The sequence below is a fragment of the Maniola hyperantus genome, chromosome 2, assembly GCF_902806685.2.
Source record: "Maniola hyperantus chromosome 2, iAphHyp1.2, whole genome shotgun sequence".
NCBI lineage: Eukaryota > Metazoa > Arthropoda > Insecta > Lepidoptera > Nymphalidae > Maniola > Maniola hyperantus.
Window position 1 is genome coordinate 14,977,078 of NC_048537.1, and position 27,746 is coordinate 15,004,823.

At 35.9% G+C, this 27,746-nt stretch overlaps 1 protein-coding gene across 3 annotated transcripts in view; it reads left to right on the plus strand.

The window, feature by feature from the left end:
• Window positions 1–27,746, plus strand: part of LOC117991596 (protein bunched, class 2/F/G isoform-like) — a 222,488-nt gene that overhangs the window by 188,372 nt on the left and 6,370 nt on the right. For all 3 annotated transcript variants that reach the window (XR_011238147.1, XM_034979192.2, XM_034979199.2), the window contains one exon: window positions 14,352–14,403. Coding sequence is in view for 2 of the 3 variants with exons in the window: in XM_034979192.2 (XP_034835083.1) it covers window positions 14,352–14,403 (52 nt within the window). In the remaining variant the exon portion in view is untranslated. The remainder of the gene's footprint in view (window positions 1–14,351; window positions 14,404–27,746) is intronic.

Genomic DNA, 27,746 nt, shown 5'->3' on the forward strand with positions numbered 1-27,746 from the left:
CCGTTATCTCACTTATCATTGCTATCGCCTCATGTCATATCTCATTTATCATTATCAAAATCTTATATATTATATTGAGTACGTGATCATTCGTGCATTGTCCAATATACAGGTTGTTTTCATCACATATCATACTTGTCACCTTCTGTAATTCATTATTTTTCAAAATATTTATTCCTTTGCTTGGTCTGTTCAACATATAATGAACATTAAACAACTAACCTTGAATAGTCATATCGATTTACCATGTAAAATTAACTGCAAGGTATAAACGTTATGCACGTCATTTAATACTCAAGATGTGGTAATACCTAACTAAACCGTGTTTATTATAACTCATAACTATTCATCTTAAATATTATATTTCATGCAAATTATCAATTTTTTTACACTGTTAGATTCTTAGGCACAATTAATAAGTCTCAAATCAAACTTTCATTTTTAATGACCTCATAATATTGTTTAAATCAGTAGTATTCTCAATTGGACATAATTCTAATACAGTTGCATAGATTATATTCTGAGATCCGGAACCAGCTACGTTTGCGTGTCATACGCCTCAACTAGGCAGACTGCTACGTTTCAAAAATATCTCCTGAATGAAAAGATTCCTTGGTAATTTTGATAATATAAACAACCGTCGAGACATTTAATCTTCGTATACCGTCCAACAACCCGAAGCTAACGGAAACTCCAATTTGTCCAACTTAATCCTATTGTGACAATAAGGACGTGGACAGGAACTAGATACTTGCGACAGTTTCCCTTCATTTGATTTGTACAAGAAAGTTTTTATAAAGTTTCAACGTCAGCTTATGACCGCGATTACACCTGTGGCCCTACCGCGGTTGTTTGACAGCTACAATGTCACGATCGCAATCATCTCTGATTGGTTAATGCTCGCTCACTATTGGCTACAATGCATTGTTGCAACAAGAATGGCACAAATTCAACCAATCAGAACAATTGAGATTGTAATAATGATTGATGCAGGTTTTAGACAATCGCCCTACTGTAAGTTTTACTGGCGTGTAGCTTACGTAATTAATTGACAACATATTGACAGCAAAACTAAGGTAAATGTACTTATATGTATAAGTGTTTACATTGGTGAATTTATCGTAAATTAATCATGTAAGCGACGCTACATACGTGAGTAAAACTTACAATTATATCCGCGGCCTAATCAATCGCAAAAGAGAATATTGTTCATGTTTAACCTCAAATTGGTCATCTCGAAAATAAACAAATCTGTAACACTATAATGTTTACAGTAGGTATATAATAGTATGATCGTTTTTATTATTTCCGCTAACCTTAAACTTTACTGCCGCTTATTCTGCACGGTCTCGGAAATCAATTTAGGAATGTACATTTAAGAGCTAAAATTTGTTTATTTATTAAAACAACTTGCTTACATTATAAAGAAAAAAGTACAGGAAACATAATATTGCATTTAATTGTTGTTATTATTATAACAATGTGCGACCTTATCACTAAAGTATAATCTCTTCCAGGTCTAAATGTCACACTTTATTTTACTATACAGTGTATGTTATGGCAATGTTATATTTTAAGCCAAATACACAACATACATTTTAACATTTAGGTATAATAAAAATTATAGAGCAAAACTATTCATAGGTTATAATAGTTAGAGTTTCTTGTGGACATTCTTCAGTAACTGCCAAACTACTCATTAGAATAAGAAATGATGCGACGGACATATCAAACTTGGGGAACGCAACAAACAAAACATTTTGAAGAATTATGTATGAATACAGAAAAACCGGCTTTACTCACGTATTTAGTCGACGTTAGTCCGACTAGTTTCGAACTCATCCGCAGTCCTATCCCAAAAAATTATGTTTCATACAAGTGGATCGAATATAGTGGATATCAAATGGGCATTTAGTGTCGTATCGATTATGAAAATGTAAAATTTAATTATTAATAATTTTAATAGAACAGTAGAAGAATTTCTGAATCCTATCTTATTCCTAATGGTGTATCATCTCACTAATATATATCTACTAGGTACAATTGAGTTTATCCTGGTAAGGACTTCACTTAATACAGTACTTAATGCATGCCAATAGCCGTCATTATCTTCTTTTTTATTTGACTTATTATGTGTTACTAACAATAGTAATTTGTTCATAATTGCTACGGTGCTAACAAAAAGCTTAGTTTTTGCCTGTCTTATTATGATCAAGTCTTCTTTTTTACCATCTACTACTTTGTTCAGTTGCGTGTGTAAAATATAAAAATAAACAATGTAAATCATTGTTATTAGACCAACGAAATTAGTCTTTTGTCCTTGTTTTATCAATGATAAACTTGAAATAATTTGTTTATATTATAAATTTTATTATTGAAAGAACTTATGCACACTCACACATGATTATTATGAACTAAATTATGGTATTTTCCTATCTCTATCAATTGTCTTTAACCATTGTCTAAGTCTGAACTCTGAACAGTACCTGTTACATCAATTTATCTGTTATATAATTCATTGCCTATCATATCATAATTAATGTAGAAGAACTGTAGAGTCATTATGGTTCATGACTTGTCACTCATTATCAGTCCTTAAATTTTCCTTCTATGTTTTCAGTATCTTCTTTCTTTACCTCAGTTGAGTTATATTTATCCGCTTCGTAGATATCAGAGTGCAAATTTTTTATTTCCACTGATAAAACTCTATTATTGTAGGGATCAAGATAGCTACTGTCAAATTGAATGCGAATATTGCGACGAAATTAACTTGAAGGTCAATTCAACGCCTCCGTACTCAGTGTGCTACGATTGATAATAACATAAACAAGTGTAAATTAAAAATTTAAATCATTCCCAACATAATATAAAATGTAGTATGTAGTTTTATTAGGGAAACGTATCATTTTACCACCACCACTAACACCATCACTTTTCTGTTCTATTATCAAACCATGTTCACTATCTGCAGATCTATGAATCTAAACACGACACGTCTGCTATAAGTTGTCGAGCAGTTAGGTTGTCCTGGGTCCTTCATCAGGTCAATATTACCATACTATCATAGTGTCGTTGGGCTTATTTAGTGTACCAAATTGCTAGTCGATAGATGCCTAAAGAATGGAGATACCTACGCTTACTTAGAAAAGTGCTGATATTACTCAAACGGCTAAGCAGATTTTTATAAACATAGCTTTGGAACATCTGGATTAAACATACATTCACACACAAGCAGACGTAGCGGTCAAACTTATAACACCCTTTTGTATTTTGTAGGTACTATACATTTTCGTTTAACAAGTAAAGATTTATTGGTTTTCACCATCTAATCTTAAATTACGTCTTAGATGTTTATTGCAGGTAGTTTATTGTAGATAGATGTGTTCAGTCATTAAAATATGCATTAGCGTTTTAATGACGTGTTTATTCACTGCGCTCAACGCAACACTTGTGACAATAATATTAACTACTGCGATGAATGATGATTGTTATTTTCCATCATTACTATTGCTGGATACTTCTTTAATATAAAATTACCAAGGCTATTTATTCATCATCATCATCATCATGATCAACCCATCGCCGGCTCACTACAGATCACGGGTCTCCTCTCAGTCGGAAGGGTTTAAGCCACAGTCTACCAGGCTGGCCAAGTGCGGATTGGCAGACTTCGCAGTTCACACACCTTTGAGAACATTATGGAGAACTCTCAGGCATGTAGGTTTCCTCACGATGTTTTCCTTCACCGTTAAAGCAAGTGATATTTAATAACATAAATCGCACATAACTCCGAAAAGTTAGGGGTGCGTGCTCGGGATCGAACCCCCGACCTCCAATTAGAAGGCTGATATCCTAACCACTAGGCTACTCATCACCAAGGCTATCTATTGCTAAGTAACAATTAATTGATTTTTTGCACAAAGTCATTGCGTCATCACAATATGTATTAAACTAAAATTGACTAAAGTTGTAATAGAAAAAACGGTTGAATTAATGGTTATTATAGCATTATGCTTCTCAAAGAATATGACTTGCATTTTATGCTAATGATTTTTAGCTTTAGATTCGTTTTCCTCGAAGATGAAAAAAGTTACTTTTTGTATGTTTTTAAAATTACATCATGATATTATTATGTTCTGAAAACTCATATTATACTGCTAGAGATGTATAATTGACTCATCGATATTTTAGAATAGCTACATCCTATTTATACCCGCACAGCCCCCGCGGTAACCCGATGCGGGTGACGTGCGGGTGTGTGGGCCATTCCACCGCCTCATACCCCGATTGCCATCTCAACCTGTCGCGGATTATCTAAATATATAAAAGGAAAAGGTGACTGACTGACTGACTGATTGACTGATCTATCAACGCACAGCTCAAACTACTGGACGGATCGGGCTGAAATTTGGCATGCAGATAGCTATTATGACGTAGGCATTCGCTAAGAAAGGATTTTTAAAAATTCAACCCCTAAGGGAGTGAAATAGGGGTTTGAAATTTGTGTAGTCCGCGCGGACGAAGTCGCAAGCATAAGCTAGTCTAATTTATAATTCTAATTCCGAATAACGATGTAGCTATGCGTGTATCCCTAGTTATACAAATTAATTACGTATCAAGGTCGCAAAGTGTTAACAATTTAACTAGTGCCATGAACAAATATTATTACACGCTTCAACGCATGTAAAACACTAATTGTAAACGTCGTCAAATGGACTGGATCATTAATGCACATTACATTACTGATCAACAATTATTGTGACTTTGTTATGATTAGGTACGAAGTACTATCGAAGGCGGGCTATCCAGTATTGCATTTATTGTTTTAACATATCATAATATTAATGTTACAAATAATTCTGAATATAAAAAGATGTCACCAGGTCTAATTGCAGCCAAGCGCTTGTCTATGAATTAAAAAAAAAGTGTTTTAGTTATTACTATCGTTAAAAAGTAATATGCACCAAAACCCACTTGCGCGGCACGTAGTGCGCTGCGAGCCGCGCGCGTTTTATACGAGGCGCGACAGGACGCGGCAAAATAAACAGTCATGGACTAAGAGTCAGCGCGTACCAGACCTTCGTTATTTTATAAAAACTGAAAGTTTCTCTGTATATTATCCCCAACACAAGGAGAAACGATCAGCGACTATGAAGTTTGGATCATGGGACATGGTGTCTTTGGGAGATAACAGGTAATAAAGGTGTTAAAGTTAAAAGTGTAAGCCTGTAAGGGTGTCTGGCAGCTGGTTGCCATGACACTAAGTATCTGGCAATGCATGACGTGATTTCTTATACTATTCCGCAGAGAATATAAAAAATTTGACTTTATACTTTGACGTAAAAATTTTAAACCAGTAAGGTATTAGATAGAAATGATAGAATAGACAAATAAACTTTCGCATATATTTCACTAGCCTACGCTCGCGACTTCGCCCGCCTGGACTACACAAATTTCAAACCCCTTTGGGGATTGATATTTCAAAAATCCTTTCTTAGCAGATGTCTACGTCATAATAGCTATCTGCATGCCAAATTTCAGCCTGATCCATCCAGTATTTTAAGCTGTGCGTTGATAGATCAGTCAGCCAGTCAGTAAGTCCATCAGTAAGACCTTTTCCTTTTATATTTTAATTTCAACTATCAGATAAAACTGTGTTATTCAGAAGCATTTATTGTGTTATCAAACTTTTTATTAGCATCAACACTGCTGCGTATGCGGTATGTCATTCATCACATTCCAAATTTTTTGTGTCCGCCAAAATTAATTATATTCGGCGAGTTGTTCTCATACAAATACATGAGTTACGAAAATAACTCATTTCGTTTTAATGCCATATTGTGTAACCGTTTCATAGTAGATACGAATAATTTTATTTGGTAACAGATGCGTCGGTAGATCTAATTATTGCATATCAGCTTTTTATGTTATGTTGTAAAACATTACCTAGGTGACGAGCATATAAACATTAGTTTTAATTAGCTTACGCTCGCGACTTCGTCCGCGTGGACTACACATATTTCAAACTCCTAATTCACCCCCTTAGGGGTTGAATTTTCAAAAATCCTTTCTTAGCGGATGCCTACGTCATAATAGCTATCTGCATGCCAAATTTCAGCCCGATCCGTCCAGTAGTTTAAGCTGTGCGTTGATAGATCAGTCAGTTTTCCTTTTATATATTTAGAAGACAATAGGTCCTTACCAGTGACATCTTAAAAATGCTTATTTCCCCGCACTGCTACATTTTATTTTATTTTATTCCGATACAAGTTAGCCCTTGACTGCAATATCACCTGTGGCCCTACCGCGGTTGTTCAGCTACAATGTCACGATCGCAATCATCTCTGATTGGTTAATGCTCGCTCACTATTGGCCACAATGCATTGTTGCAACAAGAATCGCACAAATTCGGCCAATCAGAACAATTGAGATTGTAATAATGATTGATGCAGGTTTTAGACAATCGCCCTACGGGTGGTAAGTGATTATGTTATCTAAGATGGATGCTAACCTGGAAGGGGTATGGCAGTTTTTTTTTGGTTTCTACACGGCATCGTACCGGAACGCTAAAATGTTTGGCGGTACCGCTTTGCCGGTAGGGTGGTAACTGGCCACGGCCGAAGCTTCGCACCAGACAAAGTGAATGATGATAATAGTATGATGATGATGCAGCTTATAATATATTAGTTTAGATACATTTTATTGCAGTGGCCAATCAATCTAACCCTTGACTTATCTCCACGTTTCATTATCTACGTCAATAGCTAGACTTTATATTATACTATAAATAACTAGGTGATCCGCCCCGGCTTCGCTCGGGTGGAGTTTAGAAAATTGAGGGGGAGGTTGAATTAAATTTTTCTCTCCGTAAGAACCATCCTCGTACTTCAAGGAATATTATAAAAAAAGAATTAGCGAAATCGGTTCAGCTGTTCTCGAGATTTGCGATGACCAACAAATTTAGTGATTAATTTTTATATTGTAGATGATATAAACACCACTCCGCTCCAGGTGTTAGAGAACAATATACGGAAGCGTTTACCGTAATTACGTTGTTACATTGTTGTTTACTGCTGCCATAAAGATATTTTGGACGATTACTTTCAAAGATCTAATGCAACCGGATGTTCTATGCGGATTCGTGCCAATTGATTTTGGTGAATATTTTTATACACATATACCTACTAGCTGACCCGCCCCGGCTTCGTTCGAGTGTAATTTTTAACATCGGCGAGGGGATGGAATCTCCATAAATCCTGAAACACTTCATTTTCAAACGTAAGACCAATTAATTCTTTTCATGGAAATAACTGAAAACACAAGATTCATCCCCTATTTGACCTTCTTGGGGTGGAATTTTTAAAAATCATGAAATATGTAGGTATTTTTTCATTTTAAGCAAAAGTTTAAAATTTGAAGTTTCTTATTCAAGTGGCTTAGGCTGTGCGCATAGAAGTTTGTTTGTTGATAGATCAGTCAATCAGAACGATTATTTTCATTTGTATCACTAGATTATGTTTGTTGTCCATGATCCCAAATGAGGACGACGACACCTGCAAGGAATTGTGCCAATTGAATAGACTTTAGTAGTTAACTTTATTATTTGTTGAAAACGGGGTTCAAATTGCTTTCCGAGACTAAGCTTTCTAATCATCCCCAGTTGGGTTGGGAACTTTGCTTATCCAGCAGTCAACACACCGTGGTCATAATGGATTAGCTTAGATTAAGGATTGGTCTCCGCTGCGAAGTTATCGAGACAAAATATTCTCCAAAGAATCAATACTCAACACGCCAGTCACTCAGACTTACAAAAATTTTTTACCTATCAGCTTATGTATTCTGGAATTCAATATCCGCATATCAAAATAAAGATAATTTTTGACTATACTTCGTAATGGTCTGAACTCTGAAGCGTATTGCGTTGATTTTTTTATAACTGTATACAAAAATAGAACCGGTTTGGTCTCAAATCTTGTAACACAGCCACTTGTTTTGATTGTTTTATTTTTATTCTACCTTAAGAGCCGAAGCTGGCCAAATCTCGTTAGCCTTGAACCTAAATGATAGTTTCATTCAAAGCAAGCACTAAATGCGAGATTCGGCAGTTATGGATTCATTCTCGTCTCGAGTCCAGCGTCCGTGGTTCAGCGGGTGTGTCGCAAAAGCATCGCCTAGGTGTTCGGAGGCGCCATCGGCCGTCGTAGCCCGTAGTAGGTAGAGCCGTGCGCGCGCCGCTTGCTCGCTCCCCTCCGCGCGCGCCCCTCGGACCGGCCCCAGTCCCAGTTCACCGCAACGCGTCGGTCTGCTCGCCCGCGTCTTCGTACTTATACAACCTAAAACACCACTACCTCAATACGCACACCGTTCACAATCTCACTCGCAAAAACGGCGCCGCTTCAACCGAAGGAAGGGACTCGAACGTCCCGCACGAAACACTTGCACGGCGACACGGGAGTCATGCAAACTAAACTCATAAGTGCAAACTACTCGTCAATCATGAACAAACAGGATTTGCTCAGAGAAGTCGTCGTCAAGTACATCGACTACTTCTACCCCGTGTGAGTACACTTTCGTTATAGGCCATTTTGATTCCGCTTGCTCTGTCCAGTGACGCACTGCGTCTTTTCGTTTTGTCGGCGTGTTCCAGCGCCGCTGCGAAGGATATGGTGGACTTCAGCTGATTATCGAACCGGTAAGTCGGTGAAGGTTCTAAGGCAATGACTCCAGCGGCAGGCGGAAAAGTAATTGCGATTGGCTGACGTCAGCGCCGCCTATCGAACCTGGCCGTCTCTATCGCCTCGCTGCTGCTGTATCGATCCACTGCACTAAACACAAAATCGTTTAACAGTCTACTTTATAGGTACAATCTATTATTTTAAGTAGTCACTGACCTCAAAGCTCAGACACTGGCATTGATCTTTTATCGAAAAAAAACCTTCGTGTATTCATTATGTAGTTGCTATAAAGTATAATCTTATATATTACATACGTATGCTACATAAGCGTCAGAAATTATGAGCGTGGATATTGCAATTGTTTCATAAAATTGGTAATAATTTGTTTTTAATTTGCCTTTGTCATCAGATATCGTTATCGTTGGGTCGTGGAACTTTGTCTCATTCATTATTAAATCATTCATGACTGAGATCGCTGAGTATTGTACAATCTAAGGGAAAGCATTGTTGCGTGACCTTTTTGCGTGACAAGCATTGACCGGCTTCCCCTTAATATTCCACTTTGCCCTTTGTCCGATTCATGTTATTATTCAACCTCTGTATAAAAAAGGTTTCCTTTAAAATGCTCAGCAAAAACTGCATGTAACCGGGTTATCTTTCATTAGATTAAGTACTTACTGTAGATTACGTGAAACACCTAAAAATGTTCACAAAGTATAAATTTGTTTTCACGTTCTTTTAACGTGTCTACACGATTTCGTATTTAGACTAATGACTAGTGTGTAATGTCCACTCTAAATTTAGACCGAACCACGCGTTTTCACATCAAAATGCAAATGGTATTCAATTGTCTTTTTCACAGAATACATTTTTGGATATCTATTATTTCTGTGCAGTACAAATTAGTAATTAGTATGGTTACTGTACTGCGGTCCTTGGCTCTATGTTCACTACTAATGTAATAGGCTACTTGACTCATATCTAATTTCATCCAATAAATGATTATTTATTATAGTATTTTGCTTAAGACAACGAAATATATCAATAACAATTATTAAAAACGCAGGATGGATATATAAATCCAATTTTAAAAAATACAGGTTTTATTTTTATTTGAAACGCAGAAAACGCTGTCAGCCATGATATGACGTCATTAAATATGTAAACAAAGAAATGTCATCTCTATGTCACGCGGGGACTAACGTAGTATCCATATATATAAAATTTAAAGTCCTGACTAACTTATATATCAACGCACAGCCTAAACATCTAAACAGCTGGTCCTAGATACATGAAAATTTAGTGGGTGTGTTCTTTGTAGGTAAAGAGAAGGTATCCACTAGGAAAAGATTTTTTGAAATTCCACCCCTGAGTGGGTTAATGGGGGTTTGAAATTTATGAAGTCCACGCGGGCGAAGTCACGAGCATAAGCTAGTTTTTATATATTTCTAAAAACTCATAGTAAACGTAAAAAAATATCGTTTTCTCTTTATAAATTGAATAAGTTATTAAGTAAGACTTACAACAAAGTGATCTTTGCAAAAATAAATTTGGGTTGATGTCGTTAGTCATATAGGATCCCTTTAAGCAAGTCTTCGCGTGTTACGTATATTTATTTCACTGGGCACTCTAATCCACAACTTTCCTGTGGTCTTTATCGATGCGTTTTTACATTCTCGGATGATACAATAACGATATTTACTATATTTTTCATGTAAACTAGTATAGAAGTCATGTTTATTAAACTTTGGGAGGTTATGCTGTTGTTTACAAATCCATGACATCAGAGCACAGATAATCTATCGGTCAAACATGGCCGACAGTGTTTTCAGCTGTCTAAGAAAAATATATTTTTAAATTAAAGTTTTACGGTTTTTAGGGCGCAAAAAAATATAGTGTTAATTTTTTTGATCTAATAGGACAAATATTAACCATTTAAGACCAACTTAAAAAAAGTGTCAACTAGCCTATTATAGTGCATTGGGAAACATCGCTGAGATGTAATGATCGTCATGTACTGGTAGTGGTAGGGTTTCGAGTTTCGACATCTCCTGTCGATTTCCCTTCAATGACCTTGGAAATATCGCGCTCCGCTCGCCTCGTGGTAACACTTGATATACTGCACTGCAGCACTACTTATACTACATTAATAATTATATTATTTGACCGCCACGCCGAATGTTCCAGCATCATTCGCAAAAAATATTGTAAGGATTTTATCGTCGGCTATATTATGTACCTACTTGAAGTCATTTGTTTTGGCTCTTCGAGAAACATCTCCGATAGAATTTGTCGTGTCAATAACTACAAATACTATCTGAAAATTTCTTTCAGAAAATTGAGCATAGTGGAAAATCGATCTAAACCTTTGAACGTCACTTGTAAGGCACATCCTTATCAATGTACAGGAAATGAAAAATCTGTCTGTGCAGGGTCACTATTCACAAATTCCTGATATAGTTAATGACTAATGAAGCGCACTGAATTTTCATGAGCTCTACATATTTATTTCCTGACCTCTGCTGTCGGTATTGTTTGTATCGTGGCGCAGTACGTGTGATTCATAGTACAACGTGGTTACAACACAGGGTTTTGTTGATTAAACAAATAGATGTGATTGCAATCTCTCTTTTTACATTTTTCGTGAGAATGTTCCTAAATACTATTGTTTTACTCTTTGCCTTTGTATGAAGTACTTCAACATTGGGCGGTGGTATAACAGCAATTTAACGGTAGATATTTTCTTTATCCATTGAAATAGCCCTGTGGCCATTAAGATAATGCTAAATCACGAAAACTTCATTTTGAAGCACGACCGATTTATATAAAGATGGTAAATTTGGTTGTGTACGTTATTGTTTTGAACTATTTTGTTAAAGTAATGTTGAAATCTTTTTAATCAGTTTAATTTAGCTTCATATTTGTTTCAATAGTTGCGTAGTATTTTTCAAATAGGACTTCTACTGAACTAATTCTTATGGGACTTCCACACACATTCCCATGACTATAAAACAGTATGTCTCCAGGTTCCAATTTCTCAATCTTGATGCTGCAGAATTTACTGCCTGCCTAGTGTAAGAATCAGCCGACTTTGATGATATCAAAGTAGGTACAGCTTATAATTGAGATAGTGGACCACATGTAGCAGTTTAAATCACAAAAGTTTATGATTATTTACTTTCTTATAGTTCTATTTAAATTGCATTTAAAACTTGCGTGAATAGGAACCTGAACAAATACGCACGTGCGTGATGGCAAAACGCTTATCTGCTCTTTGTCCACTCGAGTTTATATTACACCTTGTACTCGTGCAATAAGTCATACTTATATGTTGACCCTGTTGCCCTCCCTGAGAGATCGCCTCTAATTCATATGCTTATACTTTCGTTTGTGTGCAAACATGTACAGGAATATGAATAGGCAATTCATTATTATTGTTTGTTATAAAATTTTGAGTGAAAATACTCATTTACGTTCATTGGCGACACACATAATATCTTATTAACGCTGTAGTGACTATTTAGTATTTATACAATAAGTAATTTGTCATCAGTCTGGTTACCGGTAGAGCATTTCATATTAACAATGGTTATGTAGAGACAAAAAGTATGTGTTTGCTAATGTATTTATTTCTTTATCAAAATGTAAAGAACTAATTATATCCTGTTATACAATCCGAAGAGTAGTCTAACCTTACCTTACCTCATTTTGTTTGTCATAAATCAACTTTACAAAATTGCAAAGCCAAATCAATTCGTGCGCTTGAAGATAAAAATCGATATCGCAAACATCCTTCACTCTTGTCAGTTACTTAAGCCATTCATTGTGGACATGGTTGTCAGCAGTTTTGTCAAATGCTTTCTCTGTATTTTTTGTTTCGCCTTCTACATTTCATATGCTTCATTTCTGTGTGCAATTTTATCACCAACTACTTATATAATCTGTCACAAAACATCAAAACTTGTTTTACCGAAATCCGCGCCCGCTGAGAGAAAGCATATTTTGTCTTTACTTTTCTGACACTATGATTTGAGTTTAGCTTTCGAATATTGTGTACCAATTAGCTGCCCAAACTTGAATAGTTCAATTTTAAAGCATGATCTCACAAGGATGTCGGATGCCAGATTATGCTCGTCACCAGCGGCGGTCATGCGGTTTGTGAACGTTATTCAATACTTTAAGTTCAGCAACGGGCTGGTCGAAATCGATACGCAATCACTGCCACTGTTGCTCTGAATGCTTCAGTGGGCTCAACTTGAGCATTGTGCTTCACCTCATTGACGCGACACGGAATCCGAAGCGGGAGAAAGTCAAGTACGTACCCGTGCAACGTGCTACATACAGGCTACCGGATGATTACACGAGTGAGATTGGATCATAATGGATAAGACCGACAACAGGCTAGTCTAATGGCATCTTCAGATGCAGACAAGTAGAGTGTGTCGGTTTTTACATCGTGTACACATGTCTTATCGCCGTTTGAAATTATGTTCATGCAAAACATCCATCAGTTTCATGGTTACGTTGGTGCTTTCTTTTCTTTCTGATGCTAATGTAATTGTATTGGAAATGTAACCGATAAGACCGTAAAGCAATGTTGAAAAACTTCTCGCCCATTATGTGATTTTTATTCCTTAAAAATCGAAAGCTTTCTCTCTTATTTGCATTACGCTCGACATTTAACTTCTCCGGCTTGACTAGTTATTTGAATCATTAATTACTACCCAATGTCGTCAATCAGACATTCATGCCTACTTCTGCACTCTACCTTAGTAATATTGTATTCATACTTAATAAGACAATCATAGGGTAAAGGTCTCTTATTATTAAATATTTCGTTTTCCCCTTGTGCTCATATAAGTCATAATTGCCACATAATTGTCATAGTCACTGGTCTAATGATCTTACGTTATTATAGTTACACCACTTTAATAGTTAATTTGTTACTATATTATTTATAGATCATATTATACTACAAGAGTATCTCCTCCTGAATTCATGTTACGTGCTAGATTTCTACATTGCTTTACCTTTCAAATAATATCTGGCATATGACTGCAATTGACTGATAAGCTATTTATACACACATTCCTTTGCGATAACTTTGAAATCGGTTAGTGAAAATGCAATTTTAAATAATCACGTCATTAGTTGACTTATTATTTTCATTTTTATGGGAAATATAATTAATGTCTCAGTTGTAAATTGGAAGGAGCACATGCAAACTACTATTCATGCTCGAATTTCATATTCGATAGGACGCTGCTACATCCGCGACTGGATAATTATGAATGCATCATATAATTTTCAATGTTCCGTTACGCAATTTAACGGCTGAAGCTTTATGAATAATATATCGTAGGTTATAGTATAATTGCGTTGATATTTGAAGGATTTTGTTTTGATACAATCTGTGTTTCCAAGTTAATATTTTGCTATAAACCGTGTTTTGCTTATATTTTATCATTTCATTTATACTATTTCTACTCGTTCACACAATGTCATCTGGAATATGTCAATTTATTTATGGAGTAATATTAGAGCTTGCCTCTGGGAAATTTAAGATTTTTTTTCTTATTATCTCTTAGAATATATATTATATTTTTTAATTTTGTTTTCATTTTATGATACTTTTTCTGGTATGTGATGATTAATTGGAGTTCTCTTTTGTTACAGCGCTTCAGGCACAAGCGCCGTGGCCATCGACAACAAGATCGAGCAAGCTATGGTGAGTAAAACTGCATTCATTTACTAAATTTAAATTCTCTCAGATATAAATGTGGGCAAAATCTATTAAGAACGTACGACATCCTTTTCCTAGACCACTAAGATGTTTTATACCTTCTACAAACTTGTTAAAAAATTCAAGAATTTTCGGAATTTATAGCATTGACTGCGGCTTGAAATACTACCGCAATGCTGACAAATCTGAGAATCAATTAGTCATTAAATTTATTTGTTTTAAAACAAAAAGTTCCATTGTCTCTTCATTCAAGAGTAAAATATTAGTGACCGCTTTATATATAGAAAATAAACTAAATACGAAAACGTATTAGAAATAGACAAAGGTATGAGATACTTAATGTTCATGTAAAACTTACATAAACTTGCGTGATCCGTAGATGACTGTTGATTTAATTAAGATTTAGCATCGATTGAACATTAACACCCACGGCGACGGTAAAAGTTAACCTTTTCCAGTTGTATGGAAAATCAAGTTTGACCAGACTCACGAGTGAAGACTCCCCGTTTCCCTTGTACAAGTAGAGGAAGCTCAGATGCTTCGTCGTGTTAGAAAATAAATTTTCTAGATGACGGTAGGGCTAACTTGCAATCTGTTTCGCGCCTGAGGGGTTAATTATAGGAAGATTTATTATATTATGATGGAAACAGTTCTGAAATTCACGCGTTTGCTTCGGGATAATTATTGTGGTAGATTTATTATTTCGTATGGCCTTTTACTTTTTTAATTATTTATTTAAATTAGGTTTTACAAAAAAGTTATAACCCTCTTACAAAATATTATTTATATTGAATCAAAACATATTTCAAGCTAGTCGCCACGATATGACAGAAACTTTTCCCTTTGTTAGTCGGACGCATTGTAATTTATTTTTCTAGTTATTTAAGTGCTATTATTTCTCTTTAATGTGTTAATACATATTTTGTAGGTACATAATTTATCATATCAGCTTTACGGATTATCTCAGTACGACCTATGAATTCTTTATCAGTAAACTTCAAAATAAAAGTGATGAATTTGTTATTTATTATTATACGTACGATGTTTTTTTTAAATTTAAAATTAATGTGGCGATAAGTCAGGTCAACAATAATATAAACAAATAATAGGTGTTCACGAAACGTGATTATGACATTATTATTTAAATGTACCTACTAGATTTATGCACTTGTATGTTCCCTACGTGACTATCTCTGTCATGTTGCCGCTTTATGCTATCATAATTGGCCGTAAATAGAGGAAATAGCGCAATAAAATGTATGCAAGAAAACATCGGCATCGATGAATGGAACTAATTAGCTAACTTCAGGCCGTTCGCTGTGCGAATCCGCAATGCGTAAAATCGACGGAATAAACAGGCGTCTGTAATGACGTTAATACGTGTATTTTACATAGATACTTTGTTTTTGAATAGAGAACCGGTATAAGATATGTAAATTATTCTGTCTGTTCGCGACGAATATTGTGATTTTAATCCTAAACATATTATCTACTCATCTACTTTAAGTATATTTATTTACTTCAAAGATATTTTTTAATGTAGTTAATCTTAAAATAAATTGAGCAGACTGATATTATTATTTTTTATATTCTCTCGACTGTGAAGTATAACTACTGACTACATAACATTTTGAAGATTGGTATATCGTAGTAGAACTCGTACTTTTCAAATCTAAATTTTATTTCACTGAGTATGTCGTTTACATTATTAATGATAACGGTGATAACGGTTTGCTGGAAAGCATTAAGCATCATTGCTAAACATTGATAGAGTGGAAGATATTTGATTTATTAACCGACTTCATAGTAATTAATATAATTTTACTTTTCCGATATTTTGTCATCATGCCATGCCAATCATAAGGCACTAATCCAAATTATTGTGCTAATTTGGCAAATGATTCGGATTTATACCTAACTAGCTAATGCCCGCGACTTCGTACGCGTGGATTTTGGTTTTTAAAAATCCTGTGGGAACTCTTAAATTTTCCGGGATAAAAAGTAGCCTATGTCCTTCCCCGGGTCGCAAGCTACCTTTGTACCAAATTTCGTCAAAATCGGTTGAACGATTAAGCCGTGAAAAGCTAGCAGACAGACAGACAGACACACTTTCGCATTTATAATATTAGTATGGATTAGCAAGTAAAATTACATTACGTAATTATTATGCGTATCCGTAAACCGTCTAACATTAAAACTACGGCTGGCCGTTAGCTATTTTATTTTATTTTATTTTATTGGTTTGCCAACAGATAGTACACATATTATAAAATAACAATTACAGTTCACAGAGAAAAAATTTAGAGTGTACACCCAATTACTGGCAAACCGGCATGCATTTTAAAAGTTTGCAAGTGCGGGATTACCAGTTAACTTAAAGCTAAAAATACAAATATGAAAAAATAAAAAATATAAACACTGCATTTTACAATAGTACTAAATATTAAATACTAAATATTACGTAAAACAAGAAAAATAAGAAAAATTACGAAGAAGCATACGAGTTTATAATGCTGCATCAATATACTGATGCAGCATTTTTTTGTACTGCTGCAAGGAGAGTGAATGAGGATGTATTATCATATTTTTCGCAGTTTTAAAAAGATTATTATGTTCGCGACATATTCTAATCAATACATTGTTTTCTCCTAAGTTTGTTCTGCATCCCCTTATAATATAAGGCTTGTACGTAGAAAATCGCGAATTTTTACGAGGCACAGAAAAAATTATTTTGCGTAAAATGTTTGGGCAGTCAATTTCATAGTTTAAAATTTTGAACAGAAGTACCTGATCGGATACCCAGCGTCGGTTTTCAAGTGACATTATTTTAAAATAGCTCAGTCTTTGCCTGTAAGATGTTAATTCTGCTTTTTTATTCTGATGTACCGTTAACAGAAAAAGGAATCGTTTTTGAACCCTTTCTATTCTTAATATGGGGTCTTTATAGGATGGATTCCAAATGCTGGAGCCATATTCTAGTAAGCTGCGAATTAAGGCAGTATAAACCACTTTAAGGGCCAAACACGACTTAAAAGATTTGCAGTTGCGCCAGATAAAACCTAATAGTTTATAGCATTTACTGACTATTCCGTCTATGTGCGTGTTGAAGGATAGTTTTTTATCAATAATAATGCCTAGGTCTCTGATCTCATTTACTTCATCCAGCAAAAGGCCATTAAGTGTATATGAAGTCTGAAGTGGCATACGTTTTTTGGTAAATTTTATATGTAGACATTTCTTAATATTAAGTGGCAGTTTATTTTTAGCAGACCAATCTGAGATAGAATTTAGGTCATTTTGAAGAGCTAGAGAGTCTGATGTAGCTTCAATAGCTTTAAAAATCTTTAAGTCGTCAGCAAATAGTGAATAATTGGATGACTTTACATGGTCACACAAATCGTTTACAAAGACTAGAAACAAAATAGGGCCTAAATGAGATCCCTGCGGAACGCCTGATGGGACCTTAAATGGAGCAGATTCATAACCGCAAACAACAACCTTTTGATGTCTTCCCGACAAATAAGACTTAAACCAGGAAAGTAGATTGCCTTGAATGCCAGCAGTGTGTAGCTTATTTATCAATATGGAGTGGTCAACACGATCAAAAGCTTTACTTACGTCCATATAAACAGCATCCACCTGATGTCCCTTATCTATTTCATGAATAATTTGTGTTGTATATTCAGTCAAGTTAGAAACTGTAGACATTTTATTACGGAAACCATGTTGTTGAGGGACAAGAATGGATTTTAGATGGAATGAAATAAACTGACAGATCAGAGATTCGAAAACCTTACCAAAAATAGATAGTAGGGAAATAGGCCTATAATTTAAAATGTCATCCGCTTGTCCACTTTTTGGGATTGGCACAACATTAGCAAATTTCCACTTTTCGGGAAATATTCCAGTGGCCAATGAACGATTAAAAATACAGTATAACGGATAAGACAGAGGTGCAGCGCAGTTTTTAATAAAGATAGCCGGTAATTTGTCAGGACCTGCTCCTTTATTTTTATCTAGTTTTTTTAAAGCCATTTCGATTGACTTGAGGTCTAGAGATATTTTAAACAAAATATTGTTACCTAAATATGTATTAGAAGCTGTCGTAGGAGCATCATTTAACGTTGGGCTACTATCATTATGATCCGGTTGCGTGTAAACTGAGGAGAAGTGTTCAGCGAAAGCACCGCAAATAGATAAAGGAGATGTTATTTTTGTTCCGTTAAATACCATTTCACTAGGAATAGTTCCTCGGTTCTTCCTTTTAGACTTTAAATAAGACCATAGTACTTTCAGGTTATTTTTACAGATCGATTCTTCAATACTTTTTTTGTAATTAGCGTAGCACCGATCTATTGAAACGTGACACCTTTTCCTGGCTTCTACAAAATCGTACTCTGCGAGGGGACATTTAGTTTTTTTATATTTAATACGGTGTGATTCCTTTTCCTTAATTAACCTGATAAGATTGTTAGTAAACCAAGTTGGATATGAACCTCGTTTCGCAATCAGTTTGGGAACGTGCTTGTCTAAAAGACCTTTGATAACTGTGTAAAATTTATCGATCATCTCATCGACAGAATCATCGTCGTTAAAAATATTGTCCCAAATGATTAACTCTAGTTCTTCGTTAATGTTTTTGTAGTTAGCTCGGTGAAAATTGTATTTAAGTGTATTATTTGGACAAAGATATTGTTCTTTAGAAAAATTTATATCAATTAGTAACGGTGGGTGAAATTGGTCAATTTTACTCAAAGGAAAATCCGCGACAAGTACTTTTGCACATAAAACTCCACTACATAAGACTAAATCTAAAATTTTGTTATCTTTGTTCCTAGTGTTATTATATTGCTTAAAGTTGTGAAGCGCCATAAAATCTGTAAGAAGATAACCTAAATTGGTACTAACGCCTGTTGGTCGGGTAAGAGTAACGTTTAAGTTTGACTTATCGTCAGCCCAGTGTATGAAGCCGAGGTTAAAATCGCCTAAAAGAAGAACATCTCCTTCGCTATCTATGTTAGGTAGTGCTTCACTGATCGACGACAGCTGGCTATCCAGCTTGCATATGGTTGGGGGCGGAGGTAAGTAAACCGCGCAAATGTGTACTTCATGGGTGCGATTTCCCGACGAACCCGAGACCGTAACCCATAGGTCTTCGTTATCACTTTCCCAACATGCGTTGCGCGACGAATTAAACTTCTTCAAAATAGCTATTAAAACTCCACCCCCCTCTCCCTTTTCACTGCTAGTACTACATCTATCCCTACGAAAGATATTGTAATTATCATTCAGAATTTCAGCATCGAATACACTATTGTTGAGCCAAGTCTCAGTAATAACTATGATATCGTAATTACACTGAATAGTAAAAACTTTCTAGTTTACCTCGTATGCTCCTTGCATTTTGGTAATAAATACTTAATTTGTCAACAGTACCTTTAACGCCGTTATAGCTAAATCAATATACATAGAAAAATATTAATAATTTAGGTTTTAATTTCCTTAAGAGCGTCAGTATTTTTGATCCAAATAGCTGGCGAGGAGTCGTCTTTCCTCATCATAATACGCCCGTGCCGCACCCAAAGGTATTTGTACCCATGCTCCTTTTTAAAGCTGCGAGACAAGGCATGCAGGGCACGATTCGCTGGAGATAGGTGTTCGGACACGAAGATGGGAGATTTATCGGGCGCAGCGATGCCGAGGTGCGAACAGTTGAGTTTATCCAGTGGGTTCGATTTGTTGAACTTTAGGCATGCTCCGAGTACTTCGTCTCGCTTGCGCGGTGACGACAGTTTCAGGACGACAGACCGCGGCCTGCTGCTGCTCGAGTTGACCTTGGCTATTCGTGTACACGATATGATATCGTTTTGGCTAATTGGGTAGGAGATAGCTTTGCCAAGTTGCATCACCGTATTAACCAGGTTCTCCCTCGGGAACTCAGGTATACACTGGAGTTCCAAGTTTGACTCGCGCGCTCGTTGTTCAATATCCGACATTTTATAGTTAAGTTCTCGAAAGTTTTCTTGAAGTTTATTATTTTCCACACGGAGCGTAGATACCTCCGCTTTTAAACATTTTATTTCGCTCTGCATATCGTCGAACTTACTAGACATGAAGTCAACTGTTTTGATAAGGTCTGGTATTTGTTTTATTAGACTTTGAAGGGATGACAACTCTTTGTTGATGTTGTGAGTTAATGACGATTCTAAACTATTTATTTTAGTCGTCAATGATTCTTCGAATCGATTTAGGCGTTCATCGATCGATGGAAAATCAACTTGGTCCTTGGGTTCGCTGGATGCGACCAATTCCGACGTCTTCACTGGGGTATTGGTGTTGTCTCCCTTGCTTCGAGGCACCTTGCACTCCGGACACTTCCAAGCCGTCTTTGCTTTCGACGAAAGTTTCGAGAAATTTTCCTTTGATAGACCGATACAAGTGTAATGGTAGCTGTTAGGACACAAGCTGCAGGCTATTTTATCGGTGGAGCTTATGTTTTGCTTGCATGCATTACAAGACATTGTTTCGGTTGCAAACTCCAACTTTTTTAAATAAATTAATAGATGTGGGTACTTAAGTGAACTAGTTTACTTTTTACGAGTTTGAATTCACTAATATCACAGTCACAACGTAATAAGTATCACTGTGTGTTATTTAGTGTGAAGGAATTATGTTTATTTAACAGTAAAAACTATTTTTAGAACATGATTGAGACTTTAAACACAATAAAGTTAAATAAATCAAGTTAGAACGCAAGCACCCGCACTTGCGCTCAACGACGAAAAAAGATGATAAAGAGAGCTATATCGTTAGAACTAACTAACTGTATCACATTGAACCGGACCACATCCGAGAAAAGCCTTGACAGTGAAAGAAAACACGCTATAGGCAAAACATTCCGAAACTCAAACTCGCATCCTCACTATTTTGAAGGTGTCCCTAGACCCTGACTAGTGGTTCAAGTGAAAGTTGAAGGTAGGTACACCAGAGCACACGTCAGATCGCCCATGATATATATGGTCCAAATAAAGGTCTCCATGGAAATCCTATTGCATAAGTGTACAAGGAAAACAATTGTCAAGGAGCGGTGGAGCACACCACTGGAGCGCATTGTCAAACAAGCTTCGGCCTAAATGACGACCAAGACCTATCTATCTGCCAAGACACGCCGTGAAGTAAGACGCCTAAGATTAAGAAAATCGCAGCACAAATTATAGTTTTTTTGCTGCTGTTCTTAACTAACCAACCAACTATTTTTACTCGTTGCTTAGAATTCTTATTTTGAATCCCAATCACCGCATACGGTATTTTTGTCTACCATAGCTTGAAGGTCTTTGCGCCAAATTAACGCGCTCGCAAGATCAAACTAATTCAGACTATTATTGAGATTCTAATAAACAACTAAAACAAGACAATCAAAATGCCTCTGTAGCTTGTAAATTCTATTTCACTAGCTTATGCTCGCGACTTCGTGGACGTTCGCGTGGACCACACAAATTTCAAACCCCTATTTCACCCCCTTAGAGGTTGAATTTTCAAAAATCCTTTCTTAGCGGATGCCTACGTTATAATAGCTATCTGCATGCCAAATTTCAGCCCGATCCGTGCAGTAGTTTGAACTCTGCGTTGATAGATCAGTCAGTCAGTCATTCAGTCAGTCAGTCAGTCTGTCACCCTTTCCTTTTATATATATATAGATAGAAGATAATAAGTACGTATTTCTGGACGTGTTGATTATGGTTATATTGCTGTGAAAAATGATAGGTACCTACTACCTACTACCTACTACCTACTACCTGTGCTACTACTTTGTCTTTGTTGACTATTAATGTTAATTGGTTCTTTATTATCTTTTCCTTATTATATTGTTTTTGTACGAAAAATGGTTTAAGTGATCTTTCGATACCTATACACGTAGATATAAAAGATTAACTGCCAACTTTTGCAAATTCTTTCAAATCAAAGTTGAGTCTTAATTTGCTACGATGGCCTTGGTTATGCTGGTATATAAATGCAACTTCGTTGAGTTTTACAATTATGTCTCTCAAATAACTTGCTCTTCGTATTCTTACTGTTTTAATTACATTTGAAAAATAATATCCAAAATAAGATTTTAAAATACAAACGCTGTTAGCCCGAGCGTGTGTATGCTGTTTTCCAAGAACGGTTGTATCGAGCGCACACGGATCTTGCGCGGCACACTGACATGGCTGTCATGCGTTGCTACTTGCGCCATGTGCATTATGCGCAATGCCATTCGCGCAAACGAAAACTTGGAATCACTTCATTCCTTGAGTTACTCAGTGAGAAACCAGCTTCATCATTGTCAATCGATAGACGTCCACTGCTGAACATAGGTCTCTAGGGACTTCCAAACACCACGGTCTTGCGCCACCTGCCTGCGACTTGTCTGTCTTGTATGTCTTCTGTCCACTTAGCGCCTTGGAACTCTTAACGTATATCGGTTTTTCAAACTAAATGCCCTGCCCATTGCCACCTCAGCTTCTTATGTCGGCTTAGTTATGTCGACTGCTGAAGTCGTTGTATTTATAAACCCTTTCTCTCTGCGTCGCGTTACTCGTTGTTGAGGGTTGTGATCCCTTTCATTCATCACAATTCTAGGGATTTACACAGTAACGCAGCTCCCAGATCTTTTCCGCAACAATGATTCAGTCTCATTTTTTTTTTGCAGTGGTTTTTATAGATCGATATAGAAACTACTCCTTCATGAAGAGAAATTAAGGTTGAATGAAAGAGTTTAAGGTTGGCCTCAGAAATTGTAGAGTTCATATATTTTTTGATTTCGAAGTATTTTTTTATTGCATCTGTGTTATTCACCTGTAAGATTTTGTGAAGTTTTTCCTCCATGACTATCGAGTAAAATAACAATAACCGGGCACATTTTAATTATTCGCAAAATGTATGTAATTAGGTATCTCCGGGTGTGTGCGTAGAATTCATTTCATAACACACCGTTTCATAACACATTTTTAAGTTCTGCACTTGGTTATAAGTTAAATCTAGAGGTAATGTAAATAACGGAGTAGTTTCTTAATACCGGATCTTTGGCACCATTTGACTGATCTAAAAAAATCTAAGTATGTAGTTCACATATTAGGAGGCAAAAATGATCACTAACCATTACTCTACTACATTATATCACTTCCAATTAGATCGTATACGTCCAATTAAAAACAAATGACCTAAAAGCCTCCTAGTTTTCAAGATTTATTATTGTGTTTAATTTACATTACGTTACGTTAAATCGAATATACCTAAGATTTATATGTGATAACATGGGCTCATCTTTAGAAATAAAATACTTGTATGTTATCAAACAAGAAGTACTACATCAACAATTTGACGTGTCCTTAATTGTGTGTTATTACCTGTTGGCTGTTGGTGTTATGTTATGGACAAGAGTACGTCATTATTATAACAGTAGATGGACTCAATAACCACCGTTATTAAATCTTACACTCTGACTGAAGTAATAGTGAATATCCACTTTAATACACATAGTTGCCTTTTAATCAAGCGCAAATAGGCATTTTCTAAGCAAGTGCGCTCCATCTTAGGCTGTAGCCTCACTTGAGAATAAAGGTATGATTCCGAACCACGCTGCACGCAGCAGCGCTGCCGCAACAGTGCTGTCACCAACTGTCACAGTCCTGTCGCGGCACTACTGGTCCCCATACAATCTCTATAAGCTTATATGACATTACATTCCGAGCTAGGCAGCAATGTCGCGGCAGCAATGTAGCTGAGTATTACTGCCTAGCTCGGAATCATACCTTTAGTCTAATCGCAGCCAAGTGCCAGTCTATATTTTAAAAACAGGGTCGTTAGTTTTCTACTCGCGACTACATTAGGAGTTTAATGTTTTATAAATCTGGAAAACGGGAAAATGTTTATTACTACTTTTTGATGTACGGTGTACATTACTAACGTATTTTATGTTATTTTTAATTTGATGTAACTTCATCATTTAAGAGTGTTGGAAATTTTCATAACAAGCTTACCTTCGCGACATTCAAAATTACTACTTTCTTGTGTTACTTTAAATTTTTACATCAACACAATTTATCATAGCTGATATGAGTATGTAGCTAAGAATGTGCTGTTGTAGCTATTATGAAATAGTAATAATAGCTGTAGTTATTGTGAAATATACTGCACCTAGATTAAACAAGCACATTTCAGTAACATAAGCGTTCATTCTTCACAGTCTGTAAAACGTTTAATTCTTGCTATCACTGAGTTTTGCATGTACAGATTTACGTACAGTACCTACAATCTTTTTGTGATTGAAATTTAAGATACATAGATGTGCGTTATTGGACGTGCAATGTCTATAATTAGGCGCCACAGATGGCCTCAAGCGATTGACCCCAATTCAGCCCTAATGCCCACTAACATCGCAATGTATTTTTATCACTCCAGTACGCTTGTCTGATTCTTTTTGCTCCAATAACTCGGCAGCTTTAGTGCTGTTTACTCGCTTGACTTGTTTTCGAGTGACCGTATCAACACCGATGTATCTATAATAAGTATCGTTTTTAGCAGCATGTCTATATACTTTTCTTTTGATTGCTTTTAGTACTTTTTATTATCTGATTAAGTAAATGTTTAAATAACAAGAGGAATAAAAGAGGGTTGTACGTCATGCGTTTATCGTGAGATAAAAATAAATAATCAAGGCAGAAGAATGAACTCCTTGCAGCGCCATATTTAGTTATTAACCGACTTCAAAAAAAGGAGGAGGTTCTCAATTCGTCGGAATCTTTTTTTTTTTTTTTATTTTTTATTTTTTATGTATGTTCCCCGATTACTCGAAAACGCCTGGACCGATTTTGAAAATTCTTTTTTTGTTTGAAAGGGTATACTTCAAAGTTGGTCCCATTTCAATTTGGTGAAGATCTGATGAACATCTTCGAAGATAGATACTGGAACTCCTCAACGGATAAGAGTAAATTGCTCGCGATCAGTGTAATAGCTTAGTAAACAGTAGATTTTTAACCAGTCATAGCATAATTCCATGGGGCCACTAAAAATTGTGAAATAAAAAATTTTTACAAAAAAAATAAAAACCGACTTCGTTACACAAACACTAAAAATTGAAAAATAATTTAATTTATTACCGATTATATTATGTATACAAGAGTTAATATAGTTCCATAATAATATTTTTTGGGGTCGGTGCCAATGAGGTGCCATTGTGGAGTCCCATAAAAATATGAAGTCTAGACGATTCGCGCAGCTAAAGCTAATTGGCACCGGCACCAAAAAGTATTATTATGGAACTATATTAACTCTTGTATACATAATATAATCGGTAATAAATTAAATTATTTTTCAATTTTTAGTGTTTGTGTAACGAAGTCGGTTTTTTTTAACGTGTCATTAAAGTATAAAAATAGGCACAGTATGATCCGTGTGACACCGGATCGCCTTGAAACGACATCGAATGAACCTAGCAGCAAACGTATTCTTGTAAGTCGCTACTCAATGTATCATTCCTGTCTTATACTTTTGCTAGTTTCGCAAGATCACACGCCTTCCCGCTGTGTGTTACATCACCGCAGTTATGTTTATCCAAGATTCACCCAATTGATGGTTGGAAGCCATAGCTCACACTACTGACCCGAATTCTGCTAGCTGTACACGTTCTTAGATAAAATGGGCTATTTTTTTCTCTTTGATCACTCGCGGCGCACCGCTATGTGTAACATCATGTTTGTTTACGTATAAAACACCCGTTAGTTCTTTGTCTTGCTTAACTCTTTAAAAATACGGTTTTTTTTGTTACAGTATCAAAGGTGTAAAATTTATTTCGACATTAATTTTATCTGCTCCTTTTAATCTCTGGAATTATCTTTCAATACTTATTCATTTTAAGAGCTAAGTAAATCCATTCCATAAGGCCCAAAATAAATTTTATTACCGTCGTATAAACAGCCAGTTGTTCGAATTAAAATAACCTTGATAAAAATAAATTGTTTTGACAGACAGTTTCCTTTATTAAAGACGATATAAAAGAAGGTGCGGTGATAAGTTTTTCATTTGCTTTATGCGGTGCCGTATGCTAATTTGCTTTGTGTACGTGATTTGCATGAACCAGGCGTGACCCGGCTGGACTAAGAATAGACACGGAAGGAAAGCAGACCGACTTGTGCCACTGGAGTGGAGACACGTGCTCCACTGATTACACTGTTGATTGCTGTGAGACAAGATAGAGATTAGCAGGCGTTAGGGGTCACGCAATGGCCGTCGCGTGCCATGGAACCCGGCGATAAAGGTTTCAAAGAAATCCTTTATATTTTGCTTTAGTCATTTCATGAGGTATAACCGACGGGTATCAGCTATATTTTATACTATTATTTTGGAATACTATTTTTAGGGTTCCGGATCCAAAGGGTAAAACGGGACCCTATTACTAAGACTCCGCTGTCCGTCCGTCTATCTATCCGTCTGTCACCAGGCTGTATCTCATGAACCGTGATAGTTAGTTCTGTTGCCGCTATAACAGCAAATACTAAAAACAGAATAAAATAAATATTTAAGGGGGCTCCCATACAACAAACGTGTTTTTTTTGGACTCGCGCACAAAGGGTTCCGTAACCCTTTGTGCGCGTGTCCGACTCGCACTTGGGCGGTTTTTTGCATTTCTGAGTGCAATGGCCAGTTTTTTTTTAACTACTCTTACTGTCATCAGGTTAATGTTTGAAGACATTCATTAACCGTCTATTTTTAACTACTTCACGATTATTATGATCATTCATTCATCAGAATAATTTTGCACTGAATTACTATGTTAATCATTTAATTGTAAACAGCGTTATCTACATGATTATAGTAAAATTTCCACAATAAATCCATCGTTGAAAAATACTCAAAATGTGGAATCGTTCAGAGTTTATCTATCAACAGTTTGCTTGTATCGGCCGGCCCTGATATCGAATTTGAAGTACTAGGCGATGGTATTAATAAACAAGTTGTTATTTGTAGAAAATGACCTTCTCTTGGGTAACACTTTCCATTAACTCGACATAAACAACAATAATATTATTTGTTATCAATTCCTAAAAGAGTTTCCATATTGCGTTTTACGTAAAACATAACTTCACAATAACAATAGCCTAATTTTAATTTGTTTTTCACTTCGTCAACTCAGGTCGCATGTGCACACGCATAACTACCAGAAAACATAGTAAACTAAATAGAAGCTATTGTCACAACAATTCACGTGTAAACATTTTTTGACCTTTGTCTTTAGTCTCTATCCAGTTTTAATCTGCTGGTCAATTGCGAAAAAACTGCATCAATCA